We start from the raw sequence: 13,078 nt of genomic DNA, 5'->3' as shown, positions 1-13,078 counted from the left end.
TAATATCTATTATAAATTTGGGACTTTTGTTTTAGCCAGCACATATAGGAAAATTACCAGCATTACAAGAATTATGGTTGGATCATAATCAATTGCAACATTTACCACCGGAAATCGGAGAATTGAAAACGTTAGCATGCCTGGACGTATCTGAAAACCGTCTGGAAGATCTTCCGGAAGAAATAGGAGGTTTAGAGTCTTTAACAGATTTGCATTTATCGCAAAATGTTATTGAAAAATTGCCTGATGGTCTTGGAGAATTACAGAAACTTACTATACTTAAAGTCGATCAAAATAGGCTTTCTACTCTAAATTCAAATATAGGCAGGTGAGATTAATTTTTTCTCCTATAAGGATCTTGATACCATAGAACTTGATAACAAAAACTGACGTTTACTCGTTGTAGGTGTGAGAACTTACAAGAATTAATTCTTACGGAAAATTTTCTCCTTGAACTACCTGTAACTATAGGAAAACTTCATAATCTAAACAATTTAAATGTAGATAGAAACAGTTTGCAGTCGCTTCCTACGGAAATCGGTAAGAAAAGTGTCGTTTAGAACTTCAATTTATGTTAATATTTATTTATATTACTTTATGACATTAAAAATAATTTTTTATCGAATGTTATTATTTTTCTGTAGGAAATTTAAAACAATTGGGTGTACTGTCTTTAAGAGATAACAAACTGCAATATCTTCCTATCGAAGTTGGACAATGTACAGCTCTTCATGTGTTGGATGTCTCAGGCAATAGGTATATAATATAATCTTAAATATCTAAATTTCTTCATGTTTTGTTAACAATATTTAGTAATGATATTCGTTTTTCAGATTGCAGTACTTGCCATATTCCTTGATCAATTTGAACTTAAAGGCAGTATGGTTAAGTAAGAATCAAGCACAACCAATGCTTACTTTTCAGACAGACGTTGATGAGGAAACAGGGCAAGAAGTATTAATTTGTTTTCTTTTGCCACAATTGGAAATCCATCCAGATGGTTAGTAAATCTATTTCATGAAAGTATATTTTGGTACATTTAGTTATACTTTATGGATTATATGTTGCATGATTTGTAATTTAGATTCAGGAAGAATTGGTATGCTTGGTGGTATGAGAAATGTTGTTCAAGATGGCGAAATACGTGAGCTTGGTAGTAGCGATGATGAAGGCTGGCAAGAAAAAGAAGCGTCGCGAACGCATTCCGTGAAATTTACGGATGAACCTCCGGAAACTGATAAGGAGGTGAGCACGTTACATATGAGGAAATCTTCTAGACTTTTTAGATTTGCTATATCTAAGTTCAGAGTATTTTCGAGGTATTTAATGTGTTGGAAACGTTATTATTCTTACGACTCATTGTATTAAAATTATAACAAAAGATGAAACAAAAGCCTATTTTTTTCTAACCATTCACCTTTTTTTTTTTTAATTACGTAAATACAACGTTTGCACTTATTTCAGACACCATTCGTACGACAAAATACCCCTCATCCAAAAGAATTAAAAGCAAAAGCTCATAAATTATTTAGTAAAGGAAAAAATGACAGCCGATCAGCATCTACAGATGAGCAGGTAATTATTAATTTCATTTTTCGAGATATCATATACAATCTTTTTGTAACAGTTGTTAATAATATCTTTCAGGATGTTTCTCAAACATTTGGTTTGGATAAAACTGAGACTGATATTTCAACAAAGTCCAACGATTTGACTACAGAGACTATAGAGCAAGAATCATTACAACCTGAATCTATAGAAAATGCACAAAAAGAAACCATACCTGGAATAGTAGCTGATAATGCAGATTTTCAGTCCAGCAATGAACCAGAAATAATTCTAACTAATCAATATATTACAGAATCTAATGCTGTAAGTATTTATGTTAATGCTAGTTTATTTATTTACTTATTTGTTTATTTATTTATTTATTTACTTATTTGTTACTGATTTATAAATTGTAAAAATTATTTTTTTAGGATGTGAGGACTGAAGGTTCAATATCTGAATCAAAGGATATAAATGACAAAGATGAGGAAGAATCTGAAAATGAAGAAACACAAAGACATGTCGAATTTTCTATCGTAGAAGGTATTGATTATGATGGTAGTGGTGATTCAAATAGACCAAATAGACTCCATCGTAGAGATACTCCGCATCACTTGAAAAATAAACGAATCCACACAGCAATAGATAAAGAAAAAGTAGCTTCCATTATTGCACAGGTAATTATTATCTACCTAAAAAAAGCAACATGTTTAAAACTACTTAAATAATTACGATGAATTTTATACAGTTTTTAATATGTGGTAGGCACTTACGAAGAAAAATGACGAAATCTCCACATCCACGTCAGCACCTGCAGAACCCACAGAAAATTTTGACGCTCAAAGTCAAGGTAAAAAAACTACAATTAGTATATCACCTTTTACCTGTTGCATTTCTTTATATCACCTTTAAATTTATCAAAATTAAATTAAATTATAATTCATATACCACGTATAAAATAAAATACTTGAAAAGGTAACATATATCTTTTCCGCGTAAACTGAATTAAATAACGAATCTTCCTAAACTTCCTAGCATCATTGCTTCGTAATCACTGGCATTAAATAGTCCATGATAAGATATTCCTTTCTGCTTCTGCTATCTTATCACTTATCCGTTATCAAACTCTAGTTATTTATCAAACTCGATGTAGCAAGTGTACACACGTAGAAAAAAATTGCGAAGTGAAAATATTCAATTAAAAATTTCATCAACATTCTATATTGTGAATAAAAAGTATAGTTAAAAATGCCAAAAAGATATAGATGTTTTGTAAGAAAAAAAAGAAAGGGTAAAAGTTAGTAAAACGTGATCCGATTACATAATTAAGTAGTAACGCCAATGAAATTTATTGTGTAGGTGCGATTTCTGATGCTGAGCCGACGATAGAAGTACGAGAAGAACAATACGAAATTCATATCGAAAGAACGACAGGTGGTCTCGGTTTATCAATAGCTGGTGGAATTGGTTCAACCCCTTTTAAGGGTGATGATGAAGGCATTTTTATTTCAAGAGTCACGGAAGGTAAAAATTGAGATAAAAAACCTATTTGTTTTCAGTCGTAGAATATGTCAATTATAAAGTTTCATGATATGGTCATTATATTTTCCTTTATAGGTGGACCCGCAGACTTAGCAGGTTTAAAAGTGGAGGATAAAGTATTGTCTGTAAATGGTGTTTCAGTAGTAAACGTAGGTCATTATGATGCTGTAGAAGTTTTGAAAGCTTGTGGACGTGTCCTTGTGTTAGTGGTTCAAAGAGAAGTTACGAGGATAGTGCCACCATATGAACAGGTACTATTTTATGAAACGCAAATCATTTATGCTGTTATTAACATTATATTTAACAGGTATCGTCGAGAAAAGACTCAGCGTGCTCTAGTTTAAGTACCAGTAGAGCTCCAAGTGCGACGTCTCATGTTTCATCTACAGGTTTACCGCATAATTTAGAAAATGGTGATGCTTTACCTCATGATGCTATTAAGGTATATATTTTTTTAGATTTAATAGATGCAACATATACAATTTAAACTAAAGTGCAAAATTTAAAGATCAACAAATTTCTATTTTAATAAGTCTAAGAAAATCCCTGAACCTATATCATCAACAAAGGCGGGTAATGAACCAATGGTATCTGTTCTTGTTCACACGACATTAATACGGGACCAAAATGGACTTGGATTTAGTATTGCCGGTGGAGAGGGTTCTCCACCATTCAAAGACAATAGCGATGTAAGAGTTTTAATTTATGAAAATATTTTATATTTATTTCTTTCGTTAATTATGCTTAGCAACTTTTTTCAAATATATAATGTTTAGGCGATATATATTTCAAGAATAACTGATGGTGGTGTGGCACAAAAAGATGGTAAATTATTAGTTGGAGACAAAGTAATATCTGTAAGTGTAATATTATTACACAAAATATTTTTTAATACAATTATAATTGTTTATCTTTCATATAATGGAATTATTTTATAGATTAATGGAGTTGAAATGAGAGGAGCCAAACATGAGCAAGCAGTTGCTTTATTAACAGGTTTGGAAAGATTCGTTCGATTAGTGGTTGAACGTGAAATTCCACTTTCGCAAGCAAATGCAGCCACAGTTGTAACACCTTCTGAAAAGTCACCACGAGTGATCGGTGCACCTAGACCATATACAGGATTATATAACGCCAATAGTTATATAGCAAATAGACCGGGTTACACCGGATATCGACGTTCTATCGATGCTGATAGGACTCTATCGCCAAGTCCTACTTCGAAAACGCCTCCGCCTATGAAAATTGAAACTACTGAGCTACCGAAAATGAATGGTGTTACAGAATCAGGAAATATTAAGAACGTTTCTTCGATATCACCAAGTCCGACAAATAGCCAACCACATCCACAACCTGCCCCCAGGCATAGCATTTCGCAACCTACAATTACACCCACGACAACTACAAGCTCAACGCCCACGTCTTCTACAGAACCTAGGTCAACCTCACCCCAGGAAGACATACAGGTACCGAAGCCTATCACCAACGAAGAATTTCAGGCCATGATACCTGCTCATTTCCTTCGTCCCCCTACTTCCTCACCATCACCAGATTCCCATCAAGGCCCTATCGTGACAGTGACAATAAAGCAGCCTGATAATCTACCTGGAGACGTCAATTTTCCTCCGGCTCCTACCACACTTGGTAAAGTTACTGAGACCATCACAAAGAGCACTCTCACCGAGACCGTCGTAACTAGGGTGACTGAAAATCAATTGGTACCACCAGTAATCATTGAGGTATGTGCTTGGTAGCTAGATGCATGGATTATGTTGCACATACATTTCGAAAAAAGTAATACAAATTGCTGAAAATATATTGTTTATCTTTTCAATTAACAAAAACCATAACGAAAAGGAAGTTTAGAAGTTTTATTTTATAATTTTTAAATATTACAATTATAATTATTTTTTCTTCGGTACTGGAATAGTTTGCACTTTTTAGATATTTTAGGTAAAAATTAAGTATTTAGTATTTGTAATGTATTAACTTATTTCCATGCTAGGATGATAATCGCAGTCCTACTAAATGTAAACATATTCCAATGCAATCAATTAATTAACTTCGGAATAATTACAATTTGAAAAATGGTGGTCAAGTGGTTTTCTTCCTCTCATGCATGTTTAATTAAGAAATAAATTATAACATCATTCGTTATTTAAAAAAGGGCAATTTAAACATTGTTATGGACATTATTTATGCATATGTACGTTTCATTTCTATGACAAGTTATATTTCATTGCATGTCTATGTATTTGAAATTGATCGTTATTGATTTGATTCAGTAAATATAATTTCTCTGTGTGTGCATTATCAAACCATACATTAAAGTATTTGGTAGGAATTGGTTGTATGAAATGTTATATTATTTTATACCTCGGGTGCTTATTCTCTGGCATGGAAATAGGTAAGTAGTATAAGCTAAATATATATTCTTTCATCAAATACCAAATTATATGCATCCTCCACTATTATGAAATTCCATCTTTCATTCTTTAATATCCAGGGCATTATATTTTTAAAATAATTAACACGTGTAATTTAAACGAAATAATGATTCTATATATTCGATGTTTTAATGATTAAATATTAATTTTTAGGACGTAATTCTTGTAAAAGAAGGATCCCTAGGATTCAGTATTATTGGCGGTACAGATCATTCGTGTACTCCATTTGGTGCAAAAGAGCCTGGAATTTTTATATCTCATGTAAGTTTTCTGATAATCTTTGTTAATATTCAGAATTTGTATAATATACATTTGTTGTGCTAATATTAGGTTGTGCCTGGTGGTATAGCTGCAAAATCTGGTAAATTGAGAATGGGTGATAGGATACTAAAGGTAAATGGTACTGATGTAACAAAAGCTACTCATCAAGAGGCTGTGATGGAACTTTTGCGACCAGGCGATCAAATAGTGCTTACTGTCCAACATGATCCACTACCAGAAAATTATCAGGTAAGCTATTTATAATTTAATTACTATCTGCTTGTTAGTTATTGCACATATATAGAGGGTTTGCTTCTTAATTACAATATAGCTTTTTCAATAAAACACGCTTATGAAAATGTAACTATAAATCACAAATTCACAATTAATGTTATCACGCTTAATTCTCAGAACTTACAATATTTTAATATTGAAGTTTGGGGTCAACACTAGTCAAAATTCGTAAACGCGCATACATTTAGAATACTTAAATATATACATAAAATAGTATCGCCAGTTAAATAAATAATAGAATAGAATCAGTTCATTCATTGATACTTAATGCATTATATTCACCAGTGAAATGTTTATCATTTGCAAACTGGCACTCAAGTGCTTCACTTATAACTGTTTTGTTGTGGCATTTCCTAATGCTGTTATTTATAATTTGTCCTACAAGCTGGTCGAAATAGAGTACATCCCTGTGACAGTAAGTACTCAATTAATTTGACCTGTTATTATTTTATTTTTTGATACCACGCTTTGCCCTCTGTTAAGGCTGCAAGTAAGCTCAGCACTGAATCACGAGCAATTGCTTTTCTGCCTAGGCTGAGATTATATAGAATTTAAAACTTTTTTTACTTGCTTTATATGCTTTATGGTAAATTAAAAGAATTATGTAATACAACAGTCATACATTATGTATTCATAATTTTTATAAGTATATTATATTGAAAATAAAACTAGGAAATATTTTGTAAAAAGTAAGCAAAGCAATATGTAAAAGATGGTAAAAGTATATTTAAAAATAATGTAATATTTTAGGAATTAGTTATTACAAAAGAACCAGGCGAAAAATTGGGCATGCACATTAAAGGAGGACTTCGAGGACAAAAAGGAAATCCCCTTGATCATACAGATGAAGGGGTGTTTATATCCAAAATCAATTCAGGTGGTGCAGCTAAAAGAGATGGAAGACTGAAGGTAAAATTTAATTCTCATTATAAGAATAAGAGTTTTATGTAATAATTTTTTATACTATGTTTTTGATATTAGGTTGGAATGAGACTACTAGAAGTCAATGGGACGTCGCTGTTAGGTGCGACTCATCAGGAAGCAGTAAATATATTACGGTGTTCAGGAAACACAATTACGTTAGTAGTTTGTAAAGGATATGATAAAAGTGAAATTGAACCAGTATTGCCATTATCCGATGGTAGAGATTCTAAAGAATCTAGGTCATCCAAGGAATTGAAGGATCCTGCAACAGAAGGTACTAAATCATTATCACAAAGTATATCTAGTTTGGATCGCGATGATGAAGAAGCAGCAACTCTCAGACAAGAGCAAGAAATGAAAGCTGAACTTGTAGCATGGGAACAAGAAGAAAGAGAACGTGCTTTGCTTGAACATAGAGAAAAATCTACCCCTGAAAAAGTAAGACCCAATATTAAAGAAATTAAACAATATAAGCAATTTTTATTAATCAATGTGATATTAACTTTAAAGTTGAATATTTTCAAATTGAACAGGTATTAGATGTAGTAAGAGCAGCTGAATCATTAGTAAGCAAATCAAGTAGTCCGGTTGACATGGTTGTACCACCAAAGTCACCAGGTGGTACAAAAGATCTCAAAACAACCACTATTGTGATGAGCAAACACACTTTAGCACCTCAAAATACAAATGTAAGTATCTTTCATGATATTAAAATAATACAAATTTTAAGTTGAAATATTACTATATCTGCATGTCTCTATAAATATAAATTAACTTGCAAGCAGTAGTTTGCTTTTATTGGTATATAATAATAATAATAGCTATAGTATTTGAATATTTAAGAATTCTTTTGTGGAATTATATTGTTTAATTTTTTTATTAAACCTTACAATCATTTTAAATATTCAATGTATATTTATAAATAATGGTGGTTCTTGCATAAATGGATGCTTAACTTTATATAGCTATTACCTCTTTATTTATTTATATTCTTCTTTTACAAATAATTAAAAGATTGCTACTTTTGATTTTATGCTTCGTTTACACAAGATGCATGACTTTAATAATTCACATTTTTATTGAGCACTATTTATTTATTTGCTCATATTATATGTACATATACGTATACATATGTTCATGGGTGCATATATTATACATGTGATTTATTAACAAAATATTCTACATTTTATTAATGGCACTGGAACAAAAGGAGAGACGTTTGAAAATTTCAATTTACAAATTAAAAAATATAGAGAGAAGTTGAAAAAATAAATAACTTTTGATCAAGAAATATTATTATGGTACAATGTGGTGTTAAAGAAAAAACGTTGCTCTTCCCCTTGTGTACATTCTTATATGGTAGCATAAGCATGGACGTTCGTTCTTACATAAACATACTTTATTTCTTCTTATTAAATACTATAGACCTATATGTTTATTTCTGCACACCTTGTGAAAAGAATAAGAAACCATAATCTAATAACAAATTACTAATTTTTATTTATCTGTAAAGAAGAAACAATATTAACTTTTTAATTTTTGTTGCCCTTCGAATGATTGTACATTTTACATAAGTTTATATGAATTTCTCAATTTGATATCAAATAGTTTTATTATTTGTCAGTACTCATACACTCATCATAAGTCTTATTACTTATTTTTAATATATGACGCATGAAATGTACATTTGTCAGTGTTCTTAGCGTCGCATGCTCTCCTGAGCGGCAAAACAAGAGATGTTTCACATGTTTGCAGACAGTGGAAGGTGATAGCGCTACTTTGGCTGCCCTCTAACAGGAGTGAGTCGTTCGACCCTCTACTCATTTTCCCTGTGTCTACGTCCATACCTCTGAATCCGCGGGACTGTGCCATAATAAAATTATTCTAAGGAATTCATGTCGTTAACTCGCATAATCATGGTGTTTATTGCGTTTCATGAGTATCACTATTGTACAATTTAACTATCGTTACTCCGTTTGTTACTGATACTGCCATTATAACATTAAGTGTAATTATTGCGAATATGCTGACTGGCTAGGTTGATTCTCTGTGATTGGTTTCTTATTTTGGTCCAAGAATGGGGTCAAGATTTTAATCATCACGAAAATGTGATATCGTCTTTAACTACAGACTCTTGTGTACATATTCATCACTCCTTCGTTCATGAATATCGGTTGAAAGATGAACATGAAAAGATACTTCTGTGATAGGTAGACAGATGTCATAGACGACAAGAACTTCCCACGTATTTACCGAATATTTTTTAGCGATATTTGTACATTGATTCTTAAACTTATTTCATAATCTATTTTGAAAGATTGGAAACGTATGTTGGACGACTACTGCAATTCATTAAGCTTAAAAAAATTAGATCAACTTCTGGGTACTGGATCAAGAATTATTGAAAGTAAGAAAAGATATAAGACAGCAAATAATTCCTGTTCCAATATGAGTGACAAGTAACAGGTGTATTATGTTTCTATAAATTTTTATAATAATATACTTGAAACTTACATCACACTGAAGACAGGCATTATTGACTTTTTCCTTCGTGATACACGACTTGATGACTGAGGAAGTAGGAGTCTATATTCTTATCTAAAAAAATAATAACTTCCAAATTATTATATTTAGGGTACTTTTGATATATTATTTTTAATGATCTTATTTGTTTAGTATTCTCTATTTATATAGTGTTAAGAAAAAATCAGTAGTTAATTTTATTGATATTTTTACAAATATTTTGGTATACTATGTAGAAAATATACTAGAACTGTCTTTTTTATTTTAAGCTAGAATATTTTACTACTACCAGAAATGTAAGCATTATTATATCGTAGAGGATAGCTTTTATGTTGTAATTCACAATTCATTTCATGTTTCATTCATTTAAAGCTGTATATCATTGAAAACAAAGATAATAATCAATGCGTGTATCACTAAATAGGGAGTGTACCCAAAAATATCAAGTTTTAATTATTTATATTACTATATAATGTACAGTTAAAGTAAAAGAAACAAAAGTGAAATACAATGTCTATTGAGACATAAAATATTATTTGATAAGGTATTTGTGCATCTAACATTTTTTTGTAAGTTATAAATGCCAGCACTCTTGGATGGTTACTTCTACAGTAAACTCATATCATTATTAAAATATAAATCAATGTACTGTATTCTACGAATGTTCTATAAATGTTATATGTTGATATAAATCTAATGGACCAGATGTTTATATATTATTACAAAGTATAAAGATAAGATAGTATTTATCTAATTATAAAAAAAGAATTATATATATATGTTAATGTTGAAGTTCCAGTTGACCGACATAAAGATGAAATACATGCAGTGCTTTATTCAAATGTATCAATGCGACAGGTTCTTCTGAAAGTGAATTGCATTTTATCCCATTAGTGCTATTAACTACAAGAGAATACATTTTTCATGTTCATATTTAGTAACGCAAAGATCACAGTTCCTGTTATTGAATTATAATTTGGGATAAAAGTTACCTAGTTATGACATTTCAGAATATCTTATGGTGCATTGATATATATGAAAAGGTGATGGATAGAGGGTACAAATATGAGGTAACTTTATAAAGTCGATTTTAATATACTTAAAATCATTGGAAGGGTATACAAATAAAAATTATGCGCAAAGCTGCATTAATTGTTGCAATAATAGTACAATTGATATAATATTGAATGTATAGATGGTAAAAGAAGAAAAATATTGAATGAATAAGTTCAAAACTGATTCCTTTTTAATTCTAATATAGATTTTGTATGAGATGTAGTATTGGAAATAAATCTGTTTTTTGAAGTATAGTTACAAATTTTATAAAAAGTAAATTTATTAAACTCAAAGGATGCAGAAATGAGAAATGTTTTCTTATTTGATAATTTCTTATATTATGATATAAATATTACACATTTTTATTTCTTGTTAATCAATTAGTTGTCAGAAATTATTTTGTTAATCTGTTGTATATAGTTGTATATTTACATAGTGCCTAACTAATAATTTCGCATTTTTACTGCATTCTATATTCCAGTAGAAAATTATTTTAACTTTACTAATACAAATCTTCATGTTATTTACTCAGTCACTGAGCAAAGAGAGAGATGGAACTTCAGTGGACAGTCCAACGCCCCAATCTCCGGTCTCTACTCTTACTTCATCAATGAATTTCGATCGCACTACTGCTGTCCAAAGCTTGCCCTCTCCAAAGAAAAAAAGTTCCATACCGAAACGTAGTATTACATTTGCTGATCTTCCTCCCAGTTCTAGAAAAGAACCAATTAATTATCCAACTTCAACAAATGAATATCCTTCATCTTTGCATGATAATAGATATATTTCTGATCCTCAAATTACTTCTTATAAGAAAGTCTATCAAAATCCTATCCAAAGTACTCAGTATTCATCTCGTTCCAAACTTCCTCCTACACCTTTGACTGCTCCTCCATCCATAGGAGATTATGGCACTTCAGTCCCTTTTGATAAACGACAGAACGCACGCTCTGTTGGTGGGAGTAATCAGGTTGAGGTGGGTTTTAAGAAGCATGTTTAAAAAATCTAATGCACTATCTTTCCTTGTTCTTTACCAAGAATGTTGGAGCGTTTAAATCGCAGAATTTTATTGCATAAGAATTGTAACACCCGTGTTAACAAAATTATTTGGTATTATTTAAATATAAATCAAATGCATGTAGTAGGTTCAAATGTGCATATTGAAAGTGGAATTGTTATAAAAAAGATAGATTAAAATTTATATTTTTATAAGGATTATTTTTATCAAATATTAATGTGTTATTTCAAAATACAGCTTTCACCAACACCATCACCAACACCACCTTTAGTGAAGATGTCAGTTAGCGATAAAAAGAAATTGTTTGAAAGTGCCATGGAGGAACATTTGAAACCTTCCCCTAAGCCAGGTAGATATTATTTTATATATTTATATAAACAAATCGTAAATACGATATATTATTTTTGTATTCATTATCATTTTTCTAGAAAAAGTATTCAGTTTTCTAAGTCAAGATGAAGTTGAAAAAATGAAACAAGAAGAAGGTACAGTATTCGTTAATTATATTATTAAATTCTTAATTCGTACAATTAACAAATATTATTGTGCATTTTCAGAAAAAAAGATAGCTACTCTAACGCGGGATGAATTAAAATCATGGGCTCAACTCGATGAAAACGAAGGCTTGGAAGATTTAGAGGAAACATTAGAAGATCAGGATAACCGGCGACCTAAGTAAGCTAAGTTGTACTCATTCTACGCATTTGAACGTGTGATTATTAAAATTTTTTTACCTTATTATTTCTTTCTTGTTTCCACTTCATTGTGTCTGCATATTACAACAAGAAAAATAAAAGAGAATATACTGCTTAGTAAAAAATTGCATACTTTATGCATTAATGCTAAAAAATATGATGGCTATAAAATTGATGTTTTGAAATTTTTGCAGCTCTAAAAAATAATATCTAATAATCTAATTATATAATAATACAATCTCATTTCAACAAATTTTACTCGGCCATAGAATTTTTTTGCAACAATATAACTTCTTAAATAATGCCCATACAAAATATTGTAGTAATGTATTAAAAAGAACAAGAGAACAGAATTAATTTGCTTTACATAAATGAGTATTATAGCATTTTTTTCCATTGTAGTACGTATTCTGTATATGAAACTATGAAATAATGTAATTATCTTTCAGTTGTAAGATGCTAAACATATCTGTCTATTATACGTGTATTGTACAAGACAGGCAATTATCTTTCAATTGAAAAATGATTGTGTTTATATAATTACCAAATATTTTACGAGTATTAATTGTTAGTTTAAATAGATATTCTTTATATATTTAGTAAAATTGTATTTTTATAGTAAAGTTGTAGTTTAAAAAGTACTCCGACGTTTCATACAAAATGACTGGACATCGTGTATATATCAGTATTTTTTATACCTGCGATGAATATTATATGTATATATAATTTATATCAGTGCTTTTGTTGTAGTTGTTACTTCATCATAAAGC

At 30.4% G+C, this 13,078-nt stretch overlaps 1 protein-coding gene and 1 long non-coding RNA gene across 9 annotated transcripts in view; one reads left to right on the top strand and one right to left on the bottom strand.

Annotated features, from left to right (window-relative positions):
* scrib (scribble planar cell polarity protein) overlaps nt 1-13,078 on the top strand; it is a 51,464-nt gene that overhangs the window by 34,312 nt on the left and 4,074 nt on the right. For 6 of the 8 annotated variants that reach the window (XR_013059109.1, XR_013059108.1, XM_076621139.1 and 3 more), the window contains exons 6-29: nt 36-328; nt 407-540; nt 645-756; nt 834-1,000; nt 1,085-1,245; nt 1,465-1,575; nt 1,648-1,872; nt 1,980-2,225; nt 2,314-2,398; nt 2,908-3,072; nt 3,166-3,341; nt 3,398-3,532; nt 3,624-3,779; nt 3,867-3,947; nt 4,029-4,829; nt 5,691-5,798; nt 5,868-6,047; nt 6,843-7,001; nt 7,074-7,454; nt 7,550-7,705; nt 11,128-11,571; nt 11,851-11,962; nt 12,042-12,098; nt 12,171-12,288. Coding sequence is in view for 6 of the 8 variants with exons in the window: in XM_076621139.1 (XP_076477254.1) it covers nt 36-328; nt 407-540; nt 645-756; nt 834-1,000; nt 1,085-1,245; nt 1,465-1,575; nt 1,648-1,872; nt 1,980-2,225; nt 2,314-2,398; nt 2,908-3,072; nt 3,166-3,341; nt 3,398-3,532; nt 3,624-3,779; nt 3,867-3,947; nt 4,029-4,829; nt 5,691-5,798; nt 5,868-6,047; nt 6,843-7,001; nt 7,074-7,454; nt 7,550-7,705; nt 11,128-11,571; nt 11,851-11,962; nt 12,042-12,098; nt 12,171-12,288 (4,763 nt within the window). In the remaining 2 variants the exon portion in view is untranslated. The remainder of the gene's footprint in view (nt 1-35; nt 329-406; nt 541-644; nt 757-833; nt 1,001-1,084; nt 1,246-1,464; nt 1,576-1,647; nt 1,873-1,979; nt 2,226-2,313; nt 2,399-2,907; nt 3,073-3,165; nt 3,342-3,397; nt 3,533-3,623; nt 3,780-3,866; nt 3,948-4,028; nt 4,830-5,690; nt 5,799-5,867; nt 6,048-6,842; nt 7,002-7,073; nt 7,455-7,549; nt 7,706-11,127; nt 11,572-11,850; nt 11,963-12,041; nt 12,099-12,170; nt 12,289-13,078) is intronic. The other 2 variants (XM_076621140.1, XM_076621141.1) reach the window with 2 other exon arrangements.
* Nucleotides 1,896-2,598, bottom strand: LOC117162795 (uncharacterized). Its single transcript, XR_004465320.2, has 3 exons — nt 2,433-2,598; nt 2,322-2,359; nt 1,896-2,240 (listed from the first exon to the last, which is right to left on the bottom strand). It is a non-coding gene; the product is annotated as an uncharacterized LOC117162795 (long non-coding RNA).

This window comes from Bombus vancouverensis, chromosome 8 (genome assembly GCF_051014615.1).
Source record: "Bombus vancouverensis nearcticus chromosome 8, iyBomVanc1_principal, whole genome shotgun sequence".
NCBI lineage: Eukaryota > Metazoa > Arthropoda > Insecta > Hymenoptera > Apidae > Bombus > Bombus vancouverensis.
This window is presented reverse-complemented; position numbering and strand designations above follow the sequence as displayed.